Here is a 20,218-nt window from a genome sequence, read left to right on the forward strand (position 1 = left end):
CTGAGTGGCTGGCTTTGCCTCTGCCAAGTCCTGTTGTCATGATTCTGCGATCATTCTCATTTTTATGTATTTCACTGTGCAGTAAGATCTCTGTAGCTCCTCTGCAGAACCTTCCTCCAGCCACATCCCTTCCGCCCCTCCTCACAAACTACTGCTCCACGTTTATGTATTTTACCTCAAACACTATGTGTAGTTTCAAAGCACAGCTGAAGGTGACAGTGCATTGCAGCTGTGCCCTGGGCCGGGCAGCACAGACGCGAGTGAAGGAATGAAGGATGAAGAGACAAAGAGACAGAGGGGATGTGAAACGAGTGTCCTGTTCATTTAATTTGAAGTCAGTGAGAGTCTTTATCAAAGAAACTAAACACATAATGCATAGTTATTATATGGGAATAAGTGTGCACCCTGACAGTGTGGCTGTGTGCACCTGCCCCGGGTTCAGTGAATAAGCAGAGAGAAGAGGGGCTCTCTCTGCCTCTTTGGTTTTATGGACTTGATTAAAATGTGTCCCGGCATTGTTGCTGTGGTGACCTTTCATCTCCCCACCCCATAATAGCTCATCCTCCCTCCCAGCAGTGAAAAACAAGAGAGGGAAAAACAGTGGGAGACAGGGATGAACTAAAAACAGCTAGAAAGAGCTGCCCCTGAAGCTACAGAAATGTCTGTAAGCAGGTTTGCGCACAGGCAGAGGAAAAAGTACAGAGAGAGTCTATGCAGAGCACGGGGTAGTATAGACAGAGTACGTAGTAAGTATGTACAGAGCACAATATTACGGACAGAGCACAGAGAGAGTATGTGCAGAGCATGGGGCAGTACAGAAAAGAGCACAGAGAGAGTATGTGCAGAGCATGGGGTAGTACAGACAGAGTAGATAGGGTATGTACATAGCACAGGCTAGTACAAACAGTATAGAGAGAAAATGTAAAGAGCATGGGCTAGTATGGATAGAATACAGAGAGAGTATGTACAGAGCGCAAGGTACTACAGACAGAGCATGGAGAGAGTATGTGCAGAGCATCGGGTAGTATGGACAGAGTACAGAAAGACTATGTATAGAGCATGGTGTAGTACGGACAGAATACAGAAAGTATGTACATAGCATGAGGTAGTACAGAAAGAGCACCGAAAGTATGTACATAGCATGGGGTAGGACAGATAGAGAACAGTGAATATGTAAAGAGCATGGGGTAGTATTGACAGAGTACAGGGAGAGTATGAGCAAATGGTTTAATTCAACCGAACACCTGAAAAATGTTGGGGATCAAAAGAGCTTTTCACATGAAAGGCAGGTTTATATGTTGAAATGTTAATGAGATCAAGCATCATTAGTCTTGCGATGAGGATCAGCGCTGATGGGTTTTAAGTTCTGAGGAGGCTGTGAGATGCTATGACCTCATTCTGTGTCCTCCCCCTGCCATTTTCGAGAAGCTGGGTTGACCTGGAGCGATCCAGGCAGCTCCTACAATCAGCAGAGCATGGCCGTCCATGACCACAGCACAGGTGAGAGATCCTGCCTGCATGTGTTCGTGGAGGAACCTTTGTTCTGCTTCTCATTCATTTAGTCCTCGTTGTCGCCCCCTGTGTGTGAGGGTCAGTATGGCAGGTACAGGGAGCGACATTGAAGACCTCCAGCTTGGACTCCAGCTGAAGAGGAAGCTGCAGAGGAACAGGATGAGCTTCATGTCGGGCCAGATGGGTGCCCCAGAGAGGTTAGCCCTGGCTTGCCTGTGTATCCCTCAGCTTTCACACACAAGGAGTCTTTTATTTTGTTGTTTAATTGATTTTTTTCCCCCCTCAAAGCTGCATCACCCTTTCATACATCTGGGAATCTCACTGTCTTGGTTTTCTCCAGTGTTCTTAACCTCTTGGCCATAATGATACAGAACCCTGAAAGCACAGGAACCATGGTGGCATTAAACATCTGACCTTCCAGGACCTTCTGGGACTATCTCTACCTTCCTGTTAACCTTCCAGTTCCCTGATGTTGCATGAACGGAAGGGGTCCTGAACCACGTGTGTGGCTCTGTCCTTCCCTTTCAGAGCTCAATATCTTTGTGAGAGAGAGACTGGTGGCTGAGACTGAGCTCCCAGAGCCCTGTATTCAGGTCCCTCTTCCTCCATTATGTCATCCCCCTCCTTCCTGTCTCTCTGATGGTGAAGTGTTCAAATGCATGTTAACACAAAACATGGACCCAGAAGTTTACCTGGTGTGTATGGACTACCGGGAAATGCAACAAAAAGGAAGTAAGAATCATTTTTTACAAAGAAATGAACATACACCGTAATAAAAGACATGCCCATTTTTGTGTTTGATTGACAGGGAAGGCTTTCTAATGAAAGAGCCAAATCTAACGGAGGAGAAGCTGTGGAATCAGAGCAGGTCTGGGGATGGGCCTTCCTGTTCCCAATACCTGCCCCCCTGAACACATCCTTCAAATCCACCCCCTTTCAACAACCAACACTGCAACAGCTCAGGTCTGTCTGACAATCTGCTGTAGGACTCTGCAATCCCCCACCACCCCACTAAGGCCTTTGCTGGGTCTACTAATGGTGATTCCCGATTGGACAAGCAGCTTGTGGCTTGCTGCTGGTAACCAGCAGCCTGTATTCATGCAACAGGCCACTAAGGGGCGCTGTCACATGTAATGACTCTACTGTCTGTAATAGAAACTAAGCCATTGTTATTATAAGCAGTTTGTTGTGATCACGGCAGTCAGTGTGTGTCACTGTACCACCACCATTATGGTGTGAATCTCATCTTTTAGTGCAGATACTAGGATACTAAACCCACTAGTATTGGGTTGGACCCCCTTTTGTCTTCAGAACAGCCTTAATTCATGATGGCATAGATTCAATGACATGCTTGAAACATTCTCAGACTTTGGTGCATGGTAACAAGATAGCATCATACGGTTGCTGCAGATTTTTCGGCTGCACCTTCATGATGTGACTCTCCCGTTCCACCACATCCCATAGGTGCTCTATTGGATTAAGATCTGCTGACTGTGGAGGCAAATTGAGTACGGTGAACTCACGGTCATGTTCAAGAAACCAGTTTGATATGCTATGAACTTTGTGACATGGTGTGTAATCTTGCTGGAATTAGCCATTAAAAGCAGGTTTTAAAGGGATGTACATGGTTAGCAACAATACTTTTTTTGTCATGTGTTCAGAGATGCTGTTCTGAATACCTTGGTTATAACAACCCTCTGGAGTTCTGTCAGTTTGATCCAGTCTGGCCATTGTTCTCTGACCTCTGCCATCAACAAAGCATTTTCACAGAGAGGACCGCCACTCACTGGATGTTTTTTTCTTTTTTGACCCATTCTCTCTAAACCCTAGAGATTTTTGCACGTGAAAGTCCCAGTAGATCAGCAGTTTCTGAAATACTCATACCAGCCTGTCTGAAGCCAACATCCATGCCACATTCAAAGTCACTTAAATCACATTTCTTCCCCATTCTGATGTTTGATGTGAACATTAACTGGAGCTCCTGACCTGTATCTGCATGATGTTATACATTGTGCTGCTGATATGTAATTGGCTGATAAGATATTTGCTTCAAAGAGCAATTGAACAAGTGTACCTTATAAAGTGGCCAGTGAGAGTATGTTTAAACTGTAAGGAGAGTTTTTTAATTATCATATTTCTCAGCTAAAGGCTATGTGCGAAAATGCTTATTAAGGTACCACTGCTTTTAATAATAAACATTGATTGTTTATGGTGCAGTGCCCTCTTGTGGTCACTGTTAGGTTTGTCTCATCTGCCCTTCAACCTTAATCTTTCCTAGGCTAATTGTATTATTACAGTTAATGTGATGCAATCTCACCCCAACCATTTACAAGATAAGATGGAAGATAGATGGATGTTATTAGAGTTATGGGTTTTCCAAAGAGAATGCAGTCATGTTTTAAGTAGATATTTCTGCAGAATTTGTTTTAAATGTTTCTCTTGAAATGAAGTATCCTTTCTCTGTTTAATTGTTTGCCTTGCTGTCATCACACAGCCCGAACTGACACTTGTCTGGCACAGTCTCAATTGTTTAATTGTTGGTTAACACATCATTGATGTCAGAATGAAGTGGGTTGCGTTAGTCTTGATGATGCTGATTTGTCTTTCCTCATTTGGTTAAATGTAATTAGCGTCATTATTTTTCTCCTCTTGTCTCCCAATCCTCTGATGTCCTCTCTGTCTGTCATCTGCATCTCTCTCACTTTTCAGACATTAACCCCACAGTCTGCTCTTAGTCCTGCATGCTGTCCTCGTCCCCAACAGCACCTCTGTCTGGAAACTTTGTGCTACACCTCCCCTCATTTGCCTCAACCTACCTCAGTTAATTCTAATACAGATGAGTGACTTCCTGTGTGTGTGTGTGTTGGCCTGTTGGGATGTGACTTCCTGTGTGCGTGTTGGTCTTTTGGGATGTGACTTCTTGTGTGTATGTTGACCTATTCAGAAGTGACTTCCAATGTGTTTGTTGACCTGTTTGGATGCAACTTCCTTTGTATGTGTTGGCATATTTGGATATGACATCCTATGTGTGTATTGGCTTGTTGGGATGTGACTTCCTGTTTGCATGCTGGCATGTTGGAATATGTTTTCTTGCTCGTGTGTTGACCTGTTCGGATATGACTTCCTTTGTATATGCTGACCTGTTAGGATGTGACAACCTGTTTGCATGCTTGCCTGATGTGACGTGACTTCCTGTGTGCATGCTGACCTGTTGTGATGTGTTCCTGTGTATTTGCTGGCCTGTTGGGACAGGACATCCTGTGTATCTTGAGGTGTGTATGTCCTCAACCTACCTCAGTTAATTCTAATACAAGTGAGTGACTTCCTGTGCGTGTATTGTCCTGCTGGGATGTGACTTCCTGTGTGTGTGTGTCGGCCTGTTGGGATGTGATTTCCAGTGTGCATGTTGTCCTGTTGAGATCTGACTTCCTGTGTGTGTTGGCTGGTTGCGATGTGACGTCCTGTGTCTATGTTGACCTTTTTGGGATATGACTTTCTGTGTCTATGTTGAGCTGTTGGGATGTGACTCCCTGTGTGCATGCTGGCCTATGGTGATGTGACTCCCTGTGTGCATGCTGGCCTACGGTGATGTGACTCCCTTTGTGCATGCTGGGCTTTTGGGACATGACTTCCTGTGTATTTTTGGGGTGTGTATTTCCTCTTTCAGTGGAGCATTGGTTCTCCACTGTGGTACCACTGCCTAAAGACATCACAACACGAGGCAGGGTATTTTGTCCTAAATTCAAAAAATCACCATAGTCTATTACAGGGCTGGGCGATTTGTGATATTAATACTGACATTGCATGTTATGTTTATGCAGTTCTCACATCGCAAGAACCACGATAGTCAGCTGGGTTGAGATCAGGCTTTTTACACCTTCAAAACTTGGCAAGCATTGGAATTTTGATGATTGTTCCTTTTAAAAATTATGTAGTATATGTTTAAAAAATCAGCTTAAACTTTACCTCCACTGCTTTTTCATCAGCGCTCCATGCATTCTCCAAGTCAATCATAATCATTTTCATCCTTGCTGTTTAAATCACTCATTGATGGGTTTGTGTGACATGTATTTATTTTGAACAATATCACAATATTTATAACCAAAAAAATCACATAGCGATATTTGAATGTTTTCCAATATTGTGCAGTCCTAGTATATTATAGCAAATACCTTTTTATTTCTTGTCTTGCCATTCAGATCTTCTTCTGGTTCTTCCAACCAGCTCGCATTTAAAATTTGTGTCTCTTAATTTCTCCACCCATACATTACTATTACTTTTTTTTTTTAACTTTATTTATAATTGTTTTCTGATTTTGTCACATTTTTCAAAGCTGCCATTGTATTGTGTTTCAGAGGTAGGCTATTTGTATAACCAATGGGCAATGAACATGCAAGTCCCACCCCAAAGTAGCAAAAATGTAATCTAATTGGTTTGGTACTTGAGAAAATCTGAAAAGAACAGAAAAGAACAAAAGGTACCATACCAAAAGTACAGTACCAGGACCAGTACAGTGGAAAAGTGTCCGCCCCAGTTCTGGACTGGCCTGCAATAGGTGTGTGGCAGGTCTGCAGGTCCAGAGGCTCCCTGAGCTGATACTGAAAACCCCCACAAGCCCTTTTATGGACAGAGACCAATGACAACATGCAAACCAAGACAAGAGTTTTCACTAGAAATGATGATAAAGCGAGGAAGAAACATATATATTTGTGTGCAATGGGAGTCATAACATTATCTAACGACTACAAAACCCTTTTTGGGTTTGAAATAAGTCCTCCACAAAAAAATCCACCAATGGGAACTACAGTGATGACAACCATATTTTACACTAGTGACAAGTGTGCAGTGCTAACCATTGACAATTGAACACAATGATTAAACAGCCAATGACAGTCAAATTTGATGAACCATTGATGGTGACAGAGAAACATTGTCAATGATTGATAAACTTGATAGCTGATTATGTTTCTGTGTTTTCTGTGTTGGTCAAGTACTGCTGAACTTCTGCATTGGATTTTTATCTCTCTACTCCTAATGAACCGCTCAGCTGCGTTGGGCCTCAGTTTCAATGTCTGTGTCTCTGTGTGTGTTTCATTGTGGCATTTTAATCAATATTAAAAGCTGCGAGTGGAAAGTACATAAACATTTTTGGATGATGGTATCTGTGCATAGCACGTTTACATTCATAAACAGATGGAGGTACGAGGGAGTGCTTAGTGTTCACTGCTCGTCAGTCTGCCGCTGTCTCTGAACCGAGGTATTTCCTGCATACGTGCCTGTGGATTTCCTGTTTTTGTTGCTTCATTTATGAAAAACACACGCGCGCGCACACACACATACACACTTCATTCGTCAAAACGAGGTTTTATTAACCGTGAAAAAGCAAATGGCCACAGTTTTACAATGAAGAGCACCTGCTCTACTGAAACAGAACCTGGGGGGCAGAATTCAGTCTGTCCCTTCATGGCAGAAAAAACACCTGGGACTTTATCCCTGAACCTCTGTTTGTTCTCTCCATGTCACCTTCTTTAGTGCACAAATATGAGTAAAGTCACTCAAATCACATGTCCCCCCCACCCCCACATTTCTTGATACTCTTAATACATATAGGCTGATACAGCCCAGCAAAGTACAGTATGTAATATAGTATGAAGGATACAGGGCCTGTCTATATAAATCGGCTTAACAATGATTCAAAAAGATTGCTGGGTTGTGAATCGCCTGGGGCTGGGGGTAATTATCTGGGCTGATAAGGAGGGTGTTGGAGCTACTTGGTTTATGCCAAAGTCACGTCTGCTTTGCTTAATCAGATGGGCTGGAGTTCAGTTTTCCGGTCCCTCTGAAGACATGTCTCTCCTGTTCCCTCTATCTCCCATCTGTCTCTATCCTGACAGGAAGGTCCTCCTTTTCCTCTGAATGATTTTATACTTTAACAAACTGATACATTGCTGTACTGATCTAACTTTACACGCAATCTCCATTGTTAGTTCAACATACGTGATCACCTCCTGTGGGTTTCATAGAAGCACACCTTTTCCGATACTTTTGGTTGAAACAGACATCCTGGATACGGCAGTTTTGCTACCATAATCTGGTACCAGCCAGCCTGCAAGTTCAATTTCATTTATTTTTATATGCCACGTTTCACAACAGTCACCCAAAGGCACTTATTAGTGTATCTGAAGCTCTAGCAAAGTCGGGTTATGAGGTTTGACTGTTTTGTACTTAACAGTGAAATATCCATGCTTTTAAATATTACTATCCAGCAGGTGAATTTCAGGACAGATTTTCTTGACCCCAGTGCAGACTTCCTGCTCACTGCCCCCCCCCCCCCCCCAAGACTCTCTCTCTCTGTCTCTCTCTCTTTTCTCTACAGACTTCCTGTGACAGAGGAAGTGCCTCTGCCCTCAGCCTCTTTCCCCATTGGCTGCCTGAACCGGCTATGATTTGGAGAGATAGAAGGAGAGGAATGTAGACTGTGGGGATGAGAGAGCGGCAGGCGACAGTGGAGAAGAAACATGCAAGAGGTAGGAGTCCACGCAGCAGGGGAACAAGAGAGGTGGAGAGGAGGAGGTGGAGACCCAGACCGGGAGCAGGAGTGTCTCAGTAAATGTCAATTGGACAGACATAGGACAGTCACACAGGCAGTGAAGACAGGGTGAGGTCAGGCAAATGTCAGGCAGAAGACAAGTAGACAGGAGGACAGGCAAACAGGCAGAGGACAGGTAGACAGGTAGAGAACAAGCAGACAGGCAGAAGACAAGCTGAGAGGACATACTGAAGACGAGCAGAGCGTGCTTTTGCCAGCGTACTCATGATGGAAGATGCCACAGCACATCTATATGTCGGTATGTGGTGTGGTTGAAAGCAGCCCGTTTACTCTCTGTCCCGTCTCTCCCAATCCTTGTACCAGTGTCTGGTATCCAGGTGACGCTGGCAGGGGTTTGGGGGGGCGGAGCAAAGTGCCGTACACCTGACCAATGGGACGGGGAGCATTCACTTATCATGATCAGCATCATCATTTTTGTAAATGTGTGTCGGCATTTGTTCTTGCTTGCTTGAATTTGCTGCCATACCACTTCAAACTTTTTTGCAGATGTGTGTGTTTGTATTTGAGCATGTCCCCATGAGACAAATGTACCTTTTTCAGCTTCTTCTAAAAATACAAAACACCATTTTTATATGATGTATTGAGTTATTTGGCATTATGTCCTGTTAAATGTGGTGTTACACATTAATTTTATGTGTATTGTTTGTAGAAAATAAAGTCCATGTGTAGAACGTGCTGTGTTCCTAATGCTTTCTTGCCATATGATAAATCAGCTGCTGTCAGGAAGACTTGCCTCACATATTTACGTCTCGTTCACTCCATGCCTTTCCCTGTCGATTAGCATCAAGGCAGAAAGAATAGGTAACACTCCCAGCATGCACCCTGCTAGTGACAGAAATTAATTTAATGTGTTGCCTCCCACTCTCTCATCCCCTCCATCTGCATTCATCCACTTCTGTCTTTCCAGAATTATAGCCGGCTGATACAGCCAATGGAGAAGGAGCCGGTAGGGAGAGGCACTTCCTCTCTGACTGGAAACTAGAAGTGAAAAGAAAGAATGAGAGAGAAACAGAGAGTGAGAGTTTGGGTGGGGGGGGTGAGCAGTGGTCTGCACTGGGGTGAGGAAAATCTGTCCTGTTGTTACTTGATACAGTTTAGGTGAAGAAGGGCAGCCTCAGACACTCAATCCCGTTAATGCGATAACTGAAAAAGTATTTTTTGGATCTTTTTGGAGTTTCATAGGGCTTTGGATAGAAGGTCTGGAACTGATTTTATTTTGAGGTGGCTATGTGGTAGCAAAGGATCAAAAGGACAGATGCAGATGACACTGGAGATGATCTTATGAACACAATAACTCTAATGTACCGGATGGATTTTTTTCAAATTTCATAGCAATATTGTATCGGTGATGTGGGGTCTGTTGTATTTTGAGTCAAATTTCACCAAAACTGAAGCAGTGTGACTTAGTGGTGGCAGGCGAACCTGATCACATTAAGACAAGTCAAACAAAGTTTGCTTGTTAATTAATATTTCTTTTTAGAGAGATGGGGAGAGTATATAGGGAGAGTTAGACATTGTAGAGGTTGGGGTGTGTGGGAGGGGTAGGGATAGATCCAGCAGGATCTAGTTTTTCTTTTGGAAACTGATACAGAATACTATTGTACCTAATTAATTAACTGCAACCACCATTTTACTTAAGCCCACATGACCAGCTAATTACTTTTTATACCTAAGTGTAGTTAATATCAGATACGTTAAAAGTTTTACTCAAGTGGTATTTTAATGGGTAATGCGTACCAAAGTAATTTTTCTAGTATGGTATCTTGACTCTTACTCAACTATGATTCTCAGGTACTCTATCCATCTTTGCTTTGGTCGCACTTGTCCACACTTAGTGCCTCCTGAGTCTCCCTGCCCCGTATGCACCTCCCACTTTGGCCCATTGTGACCATCAGCGTATATAAAAGCATTAACAGCCAGCGGCTACCTGCTTGTGTAATGAGTTATATTCTGAGGGTTATGGCTACTGAGATCCATTACAGTACAGAAGCACTCTTCACAGTGATGGCACTACTGGAATCACACCTCAAACTAAATGCTAAGTACTTACCGCAGGTTAAAATCTCTTCATATGGAACAACGGCTGATAAATATCTCCCTGCTTGACACACCTTCAATCGCTCTCTGGTTGAAGAGGTCCTCTGCAGCAAAGCACGCTGACATACCCGACATTACGACTACAGTAAATGGGTTCAGAGACAGACCCTCTGTAGCAGAGTATGCTAACATGCTCTTCATCAAGATGACAGGGAATGGGTTCTGGAAGAGGTCCTCTGTAACGGTGTATGCTAACATGCTCTTCATCATGATGACAGGGAATGGGTTCTGGAAGAGGTCCTCTGTAACGGTGTATGCTAACATGCTCTTCATCATGATGACAGGGAATGGGTTCTGGAAGAGGTCCTCTGTAATGGTGTATGCTAACATGCTCTTCATCAAGATGACAGGGAATGGGTTCTGGAAGAGGTCCTCTGTAACGGTGTATGCTAACATGCTCTTCATCATGACTGCCGTAAACAGGTTCAAGTTGGTCTTCCAAGGAGGAGTAAGCAAACATGTTCTTCATCATTACTACAGTGAGTGGGTTCAGGGAGCAGTTCTCTAATGTGGGATGTGCTAACACGCTCATCATCATGACTACAGTAAACAGGTTCTATGAGAGGTCCTCTGTAGTGGAGTGCACCTGATTGCTTATGTTCTCAGCATATTTACCGGCCAGACTGCAGGGATGCCATCGCTGTAGTGCAGCCACAGGAGCTCAGAGGATGCTAGATTATGCACAGCTGCAGGTGGTGACCTCTGCCTCTGTTTTGGTGAGGCACGGGTTTTCCCTGACATTTCTGTCCTTAGATCTGTACATACTCTCCTTTCTGCCTTTTACTCTCTTCTTGTGCAGGAGTTTGAGCAGTGTGTGTGGCAGGAGTGAGAGCATGAAGCTCACAGCATATTTCAGGCATGAGATATGAGCCGTAAACACCAAGTGGGGACTAATACTGAGAATAGAAACAGGCGTCCAGCAGCATTGAGTTTCATGTGGCCTGTGGGGTGGCTGCTATGTGCGATCTGCCCTCCAATGTGGGGTCACTGTCACTCATCCATCATTGGCCGGTATCCATGCCGGGAAGCCCAGGGCACACAATTACATGCTACTTGCCATTTCGAGACCCATCAGTTGCAACTTTGGGCTGTGAGATGAAATCAGGCTCTGGTGGCACCTCATTTAAAGCAATTTGCCGTGTGTGAACACGTACTGTTATTTACTAACTTCCATCTCAAGAACCACAAAGACACAGCATGTATTTACAGTCTGTGATTAACAAGTACACGTATATAACAAAACTAGCTTTGTGAGTAGTAGATCATTTTATCATGGCTAATGTTGCTAAGAGCTAAGAGAATAGTTTCTATGGAAACAAAACGTAATACGTTCTCTCAAAATATAAAAGGGAAAATGAGCATTTAAGGGATATGATTTAACATGAGAATGTGCCAGAAAATGGCCAGTTTAAAGTCAGTGTGAGGGTGAGGAAGCACGCTCTCCACAGTGTCCTTCAGCATCTGCTTCTCATGCGGGTCTCACAAGCAACCGATCCATTTGCGTTCGTTCTTCTCGCTGGGCTCCTCGTTCAGTATGTGTATTTTTCAACGCGGAGTATCTGGCAGTACATGAGCAGGGAGAATCCCAGGGCCAGAACCTGCGAGGAGGGAAGCCATACAGATACTGAGGGTCCCGCTGGGGTACCGCCACCGAGCACTACCTGGGCCGCGGTCCTAGGTTTTGGAACCTTTATTAAAAGGGCTTTTATTCCACAGGCCAGCAGAGCACCCAGGAAAAAATGCACTGTGAAAATTCACAGTAACGCTCTGAAGTTTATAGTTAAACCTTAATTATTCATAGTCCTACTGCAAAATTTACAGTGTGATCATGAACGTTTCATGGTAGAACTGTGAACTGTTGTTTTACTTTGAAGCACATGGTTACCTCTTCTGGTGTTTAATAATTCTGACAGTGAAGTTTACAGTTCGAATGTGAACATGATGTAGTTGAAGTGTGAAGTATAGTTTTGACAGTTTTTTTTTTTTACAGTCATCTTAGTTATCACCTAAACCTAAACTTTACAGTCAACTATGAAAATTTCTATGTACTATTAACTTTCATAATTTCCACCATGGAAGAGTCGATGGTAATATTGTCCAGTCTTGTTTTAAATCATGGTATAGGAGGGTCTAATCAACAGGACTAGTCACTTCACTGTTACAGGGGCTGTTAAGTTGATAGTGAATCTGACCGTAAAGTTCACAGAACTGTGAATCCTACTACTGTGAAGTTAACAGTTTGGCTGTAAAGTATTTTGCAATTGACCCCTAAACTTGTCCATAGCTTAACTTTAAGATGGTAAACTTCACAGTCAGAAAGTTTACACTTTACAGTAACTTACAGTAGAACCATCAAAAAATTCATGGTTGAACAGCAAAAGTACATAGTAAAACTGTCAAAAAGTTTTATTGTAAACTTTCACAGTTCATTTTTTTCTGGGGCAGTTTTTAAGTGAAACTGCACGTCTGGAGCATGAACCTGTTGAATTTCAAATGACTCAGTTAATGTTACTTGTTGTTTTGTTTCTGTAGGTTACTTTGATGAAGAGTGAGGAAGCTGTTTAAACACGGGTTCAAGCCACTACCTGGATAACGCTGATGCAGATTCCAAAGACCAGGATGGACGTGTTGTTCTTGAAGAGCCAGTCCCTGGCTTTCTGGTAGCAGCCCTGGGGGCAGAAGCAGCAGGCTGCTCAGAAACACTCTAATGAGGCGTGTGCTTCCCCCTGCCTGCGAGTGGCGCTCTGCTAACCTCAGTCCAGCATGGTCCAGCACTGCAGCAGGAATCTGGCAGTGAGTTGTTGGTGATGTTGTGCCAGTCCATGCTGCTATTCACACCGCAGCACTTCAGCTAGAGGGGGGCAGAGCGGCCATTAGACTAGCCCGCTGCCCCCATGTCTCCCCCCCTTACACACCCCCCCCCCATGCTCACCATGTACTGCATGTTGTCCCAGGCCGTCTTGAGCCGCTCATCTGTGTTATATGTTTTCATTCCTTCCTTCAGTTCTTTCTGAGCCTTGTCATCCAGCTGGGGAGGGAGTGGCAGTAAAGGTCAGACAGTGTGGGGGTTGAGGGCTTTACTTGTGAACATACATGCAGATATAGCAGAACAACAGTCCTCTTTAGGCAGGATATCGGGGACATTTTTTCTGGGATACCTTGGAGGTGGGGCTTACCTGCTCATGGAATATATGCAGGATGAGTACCAAGATGATTTCTGTTATGACAACCAGGAGCAGAATGATGAAGAACTGGGAGAGGGCAGAAAGGTCGTGGTCAGGCAAGCGACCATCTGAGTGGAACGTCTACATGTCTCTGTGCTGGTTGCATCACTTCCTGCTTTTCATCAGTGATGTAACATCCTGTTCAGCATGCTATTGCTGTCAGGCCATGCCCTCCTACCGTCATCAGCAAACAGCGCTGCTCCTTCAGGGCCCCCAGGCAACCCAGGAACCCCGTCACCATGGTAACACCACCGGCCACCAGCAGTAGATTAGCGGCTGTGAGGGACGGGAAGGAGACGGGCAGGGAGGAGAACTCGGCCTGCGTGAAGGACAGCCACACCCCCACTCCAAACAGGCCACACCCCCCGAGCTGCACGTGTCCACACAGAAACATAGCTTCAGATACCAGAGGCCTGTACTACAAAGCAGGGTTACTGTCTTATCGGGGTAACTTGTCGGATTTAAGGTAGTCTGGGCATTATTATTATTATAAAGATCTTGGCCTTCACCTGACATAGGAGACAGCCATGAGTATTATTATTATTATTATTATTATTATTATTATTATTATTATCAGTGTTCAGTTTTCATATTTAAGTAACAGTACAAATGTTATTCAACTATATTACTTTTAAAAGTACTTAAGTAAGAAGTGTGACACGTTTAAATCTATTGATCTTACAGAATGCAACCTACCCATTTAAGTTCACTCAAGACTGGCTTGAATATAGTATTGTGAGTTAGAATCCAGCACAAAAACTAAAACTGAGTCATATATTTTCTTTCTGTTCAGAAAAAGCGGTGTAGCTTGCAGAGCCATCACGCAGATTAGCAGAATGACTTTTATTCTGTGGAAAACCAAAGCTCAATCTACAGGCCAGATTTAATAATGAATTATAAACATTTCGTGGGCCTGTAGTTTGAGACCTTCCGAAAGGGGTGACCGTGGCAACTCAAACCCTCCACTTGTGAAACTGTCACGCCTCGGTGGGCGGGGCCATAACTAAGCCTCGTTACGATCGTCTATCTAACCGGCACTCTGACTAACCATGGTTGCGAAGTATTGTTCCTCTCATGCGCCCTACTGAGCATTCTATCTCTCTTGTCTTTTGTGCCACGTCATCTGCCCTGCCTGCCCTGCCTGCCCATCCTGTGCCTCCTCGTAGGATTGATCTCCTCGGCTCACGACCCTCTGCCTGCCTTCTTGACCGTCGCTCGTTTCATGCCCCTTTGGACTTGTCTATTGTTTGGTGTCCCAATAAACCTCTGGGTCTCCTGCATCTGGGTTCAGCCTGCTCTGTTCTTCCCGGACGTGACAGAAACTGCCCGATTGTGCAATGTACTCATTACAATCATTTCAGTAATAGCTCTAGTGCTCATTACTTTGACCACTGATTGACTATAAATATCTGACACAATTTCATTACGTTAACTTTCATATTGTGCATCTCTACATATTGTGTGTACAATGCATAATAATAAGAAAGAAAGAATGCTCAAGAATTGTGAGAGAAAATCTCAATCTCAAAATCGTCATATTTTACCCAGAATCGTTCAGCCCTACTCAGGTGTGCTGGATGCAATATTAGGCCTCTTTTTTAAAGGTGAGTAATGATGGTTGTATAGAACATATTGAAGTGAATTCATTATTTGATTCAGAAATGTAGCGAAGTGAGAGTAAAAGTTGCAACAACTTAAAAGACTCAAATAAATTACAAATCCTGAATTAACCTACTTAAGTACAGTAACAAGGTATTTGTTACTTCATAATAATAGGACAGGTTCTGACTGTGACAGGGAAGGAGACATAAAAACCCAGCTGCAGACATGAAATGGTGCTGACCCAGAAGATGAGGTTGAAGATGAACATGAGGTACTTCACAAAGCAGAAGCAGTGTCCCGAAATCGCCATCCTGGACAGGACAGGAGAGAGAGGCGTGTGTCACAGCAAAGCCGCTCCTGTCAATGTCACTGTCACACAGCCTCACACAGAGGTCCTCAAGGGAGGTGCCAAAGTTTCAAAATCATTCATTGTTACACACAGAGGAAGTCGAACAGGACGTGTCCACCCTGAAGGCAAAGCTGAGCACGGTGGCAGTACACAGCCTGAGTACGCCATACACGTTTCCACACTACGTTTGTACCCACTTCCAGCTCTGTTCATGCTCCCTAAATGTCTCTCTGGCAGTGGAACATGAACATCCCCACTGCATATAGCCATCCTTGCCTATGAGGATGCTTCTATATGCGAATCTCAAACAGTATGGCAGCTTATGTCTGAACACAGGTCCCTCCAAGTTGCTTAACTTAATTGCATTAGTTCATCTCACTCATCAGAAACAGTGCGTGTCGAAACGAGGTATGTGCAGACCTCCTGCATCTCAGCATTTACAGATGAAGACCGTGAGCGTAACTCAAGCCCAGAGTGGGCAGGCCAGTCAGAACAAACCCCCGGCTCCTCTCATCTGCGTTGTTTGTGCGTCCGAACGTCTGATTTCATACCTGCTGTGTAGATGCTCTCCTCACTGAGCAGGGTGATGATTGAAAGTACGTCTGGTCAGTTCCGTTGTTCCGGTTTTTGGTCTCCTGTGCACAGATAGTCCCCTGAGATTTTAAACACACGTTCCTCTGCTTTATGTTTCTAAATTATTTTAAAAGCCCATATAATCGCTGTGTAGTTGCCCTGCCTTGCATTCCCGACTTTACAGGATCACCTATCTGGGCTACTGTCCTGTTCTCTCCTTCCTTTCTGTGTCATTCCCTGGTAACTTTCCTGTTCCCAGTGAACCTCCCTCTTTCCCTCGTCTCCTCAATAAGTTCCAGATGTGTGTGCGTTCTTTCTCCCCCTTCCTACCCCTCTCTCCCTCCGTCTCTCTCTCTCTCTTATCCCCCTCCCATATTCATTCTTCCTGAATCCCTTGTTCAGCCCCTTGCTCCTGTTACCTTATCTCTCTTCTTCTTATAAACACTTTAGTTTATTTGCCAAATACCCCACTTTTCCAGCAGATTTTTGGGTTGCCCCTCCTGCCTCCCGCATGCCCTCCCCCACCCTCCTGACTCTGTCCCTTCTAGCGTATCTCCTCCCCCATTGCTTCCTGTCCTTCTCAGCCAAATGGAGGCTTTCCGGACAGAGACCAGAGGATTGTGTTTATGTTGCATTTCTGCTGAGGTTTTTCTCTATTTGAGAAGCTCATGAAACCACATTAATTACAAATTATCACTACATGCCTGTCAAAGATTCATATGTTTTTCTCCATTTTTTTTTTACTGTTTAGTTCAAGTCATTGTTTAAACTGCTAAAACTAATTAATTAATACTTAATGCCCTCTGGCATGTTCGGAAATAACAGAACAGGCTGGACAACAGTACAGTCTCACTCATAATCCAGCATGCAACAAGTAGCCGAGTGTCGCCCTCTAGTGGCGGACGTCAGTTTAGGATCCTTACTGTGTGCCACATACGAGCCCAGACTCTCTGAGAAGAGAAAGACAATCGACTCTAAAAATAATGCTACTAATAATGTCATGTAGTGTAGTGAAGAACAGAACAAAACCATAACCTTGGAGATATCATCATCTAAAATAAGTGTTTATTGCCATTTTAATGTGACATTTGGGTAGATATTGCTTGTACTTGTGTGACAAGAAGCAGGTGGGGGTCCCAGAAAAAAAGTCATAATGCTTGGGTGCAAAGCAAAAAACACATAACACATGATTATTCCACAGAACACTGCAGCTCTCCCACCTGTGCCATGGGGAACAGACAAGGAAGAAATCGAGAAAGATATTTGATCTAAAAATACAGCAATCTAAAAAAAGGAATAGGTGGGTGTCATCACTGCCAACAACATATCAGTACATAATGCGTCCCCCCCCCGCCAAAGACAATAGGTATTGCTCAAACAATGAAGCTGGAAATCACTCAGCATCTTACAGGGCATGGCAGGCCCGGCATCCTCTCCATCACTCGCTCAGACAGTGGCAGACAGGCAGATGGCAGATCCACTGTTTTTCTTGGCTGTGTTGCCACTGGAGCAGTGCATCAGCAGACGTTCCTCATCCGGCTAGTTTGAGTCCTCGTCGATGAACAGCAAGGCCTCCGCTTCATTCCACCTTCGCTCTTCCTTCGTCCCAGTTGCGCCCACTCCCGAATCTTTGGGGATGAATGAGACCAACACGAGACCTGGGCTGCCTGACTCATCCCTAACTGTCTGCTCCAGGCTTCCATCCTCCCCTCCATCAGCTCTGTCACCCCCGCAAACGTCCCACTCCCCATCACTCTTCCTTTTTGACTTGCTGGTGGCGCTGACGCCCCACAAGACACAGGCAATAGTTGCAATGCCGGCCATCATAATGAGCACGATGACAATGGTCTTCCACAGCATGCCGGTCTTATTGACACCGACTTTGGCTTCTAAGGGGACAATGTTCTGCGAAGTAGACTTGGGTACCGTCTGGGTCACAGTAGCCTTGAAGGAGGAGGTTTCCAGGGTAGAACTTTCTGGAAGAAGCACAGGACTTAATGTGGAAGGTTTTCCTATGATGGTCAGAGTATTGCCTTGAGTATGCTGGACAGGTTGGAGACTAGTTTTTCCCAGAATGGCTTCTACAGTAGTCTGGGCAGTTGGGGTCCTAGATATTTCTGAAATAAGCACTGTGGTTGGTTGGATAATTGGAACAGTAGACAATTCTGGAACAGGTTCTGTGATAGGCTGAGAAATTGGAGTAGTAGATGGTTCTGGAACAGGTTCTGTGATAGGCTGGGCGGTTGGAGTAGTGGATGATTCTGGAAGCGGTTCTGTGGTCAGCTGGATAGTTGGAATAGTAGATGATTCTGGAACAGATTCTGTGGTAGGCTGAATGATTGGAGAAGTAGATGATTCTGGAACAGGTTCTGTGGTAGGTTGGATGGTTGGAGAAGTAGATGATTCTGGATCAGATTCTGTGGTAGGTTGGATGGTTGGAGCAGTAGATGGCTCAAGGAATTGCCTGGAAGTAGATGATTCTGGACCAGGTTCTGTGAATAACTTGACAGCTTTGCTAATAAGCGTTATCGAAGCAAACTGTGTGGAAGGTTCAGGACTCCACTGTTCAGGAGCACCAGTTGTGGTATGTGGTAAAGAATTAGTTGTGAAGACTGGTTGGATATGGAAAGCAGGGAAGCAGAGCAGCAATGAAGTAATAAACAGAGGCTGTAAGAGTGACATCCTAAAGATGATGCAGAAATCCAGGCCTGCAATGATGGTAAACAACAAAGTTTATTAGTTTATCGACAAAGTAGACAGCAAATTGTCCATACTGCAGATTCAAATGCAATATTGCTACAGTTTAGAGTGAGTCATTTTTGGAAAGGCTGGGGTGGGGAGTTAACGGTACTACTGATAAGTACTGTTGAGTTACAATAGGAACTAGCTCTCTCTGGCTGCTACTAGGGCTGTGGTGTTTTGCGGACCCTGCCCTTGTTTCTGACACCTCAGCTAGAAGGAAATAGCTCTCTCTTCCTCTTTTGAGATCTTTCTCCACTCTCAGAATCACAGTCATTGAGAAATAGTGAGAGCTCATCATGACCGTGATTAAGACAGCTGTGTTTTCTCAACAAATTGCAATCCAAACTCTAAATGAACTACCTAGCGCAGGGGTGGGCAATCTTAACCGCAAACACACCGGCCCTTTGCGGATAAGATTGGCCACCGCTGACCTAGCGGGATGTGCCTTTTGTCTTATAAAACAACAACATGTCAAATATGTCTTTTCGTAAGTATCCTTCAAAAATTAATATAAGCAATTCATTAGAGAGCACAATACTCCAGAGCAAATTTTGACTAACACAATACAACTAGTATGTACCATTTATGTACCATAATGAAACAAAAAGCCATTAAACAGATGACCAACCCAGTGTTTCCTTTGGAGCTAGGGTATAGTAGCCCCTATGATCCAGCAGCTTAGTAGCTTCTCCACACTCAGGTGTATTCAACAAGTTAGTTACATTTAAGGTCTTGTATTCACCTCTGAATATGAATCCCCCCGCTATTTGAAAAGGGCTGAATGCCTCTTACCTTCAAGTTGGCACCAGAAAATTTGACAAAATAAAAACAGAGAATATTGAAGTTCCTTTGGTGAAACACAGCCCCTGTGGACAATTTTTTAGAAATTCTCCTCTTGTCCTCTCATGCGCTTTTAGCATATCTGTGCCTCAGTCTGTCGCTTCATTACTTGCAAGCTGGAGATAAAACCTTTTGCGGTGTTTGCAAGAATGACATGTCAATTTTACAGTACACTCACCTAAAGGATTATTAGGAACACCTGTTCAATTTCTCATTAATGCAATTATCTAATCAACCAATCACATGGCAGTTGCTTCAATGCATTTAGGGGTGTGGTCCTGGTCAAGACAATCTCCTGAACTCCAAACTGAATGTCAGAATGGGAAAGAAAGGTGATTTAAGCAATTTTGAGCGTGGCATGGTTGTTGGTGCCAGACGGGCCGGTCTGAGTATTTCACAATCTGCTCATTTACTGGGATTTTCACGCACAACCATTTCTAGGGTTTACAAAGAATGGTGTGCAAAGGGAAAAACATCCAGTATGCGGCAGTCCTGTGGGCGAAAATGCCTTGTTGATGCTAGAGGTCAGAGGAGAATGGGCCGACTGATTCAAGCTGATAGAAGAGCAACTTTGACTGAAATAACCACTCGTTACAACCGAGGTATGCAGCAAAGCATTTGTGAAGCCACAACACGCACAACCTTGAGGCGGATGGGCTACAACAGCAG

The 20,218-nt window shown here is 44.2% G+C and overlaps 1 protein-coding gene across 4 annotated transcripts; it reads right to left on the reverse strand.

Annotated features, from left to right (window-relative positions):
* Window positions 1-11,417: 11,417 nt before the first annotated feature.
* tspan4b (tetraspanin 4b) lies at window positions 11,418-19,735 on the reverse strand. 4 transcript variants are annotated; one of them, XM_072704734.1, is made up of 10 exons: window positions 19,502-19,735; window positions 17,377-18,675; window positions 15,946-16,029; window positions 15,287-15,356; window positions 13,622-13,813; window positions 13,396-13,470; window positions 13,152-13,247; window positions 12,972-13,070; window positions 12,805-12,888; window positions 11,418-11,817 (listed from the first exon to the last, which is right to left on the reverse strand). In XM_072704734.1, the coding sequence occupies exons 4-10, from the start codon at window positions 15,353-15,355 to the stop codon at window positions 11,749-11,751; spliced, it is 684 nt and encodes a 227-aa protein (XP_072560835.1). In that variant the 5' UTR covers window position 15,356; window positions 15,946-16,029; window positions 17,377-18,675; window positions 19,502-19,735; the 3' UTR covers window positions 11,418-11,748. The 4 variants fall into 4 exon arrangements, with proteins under 4 accessions (XP_072560835.1, XP_072560836.1, XP_023654288.1 ...); XM_072704735.1 differs by lacking the exon at window positions 17,377-18,675; XM_023798520.2 differs by lacking the exons at window positions 17,377-18,675; window positions 19,502-19,735 and adding an exon at window positions 16,387-16,842.
* Window positions 19,736-20,218: the final 483 nt, after the last annotated feature.

The sequence above is a fragment of the Paramormyrops kingsleyae genome, chromosome 22 (assembly GCF_048594095.1).
Source record: "Paramormyrops kingsleyae isolate MSU_618 chromosome 22, PKINGS_0.4, whole genome shotgun sequence".
In the NCBI taxonomy this organism is placed as follows: domain Eukaryota; kingdom Metazoa; phylum Chordata; class Actinopteri; order Osteoglossiformes; family Mormyridae; genus Paramormyrops; species Paramormyrops kingsleyae.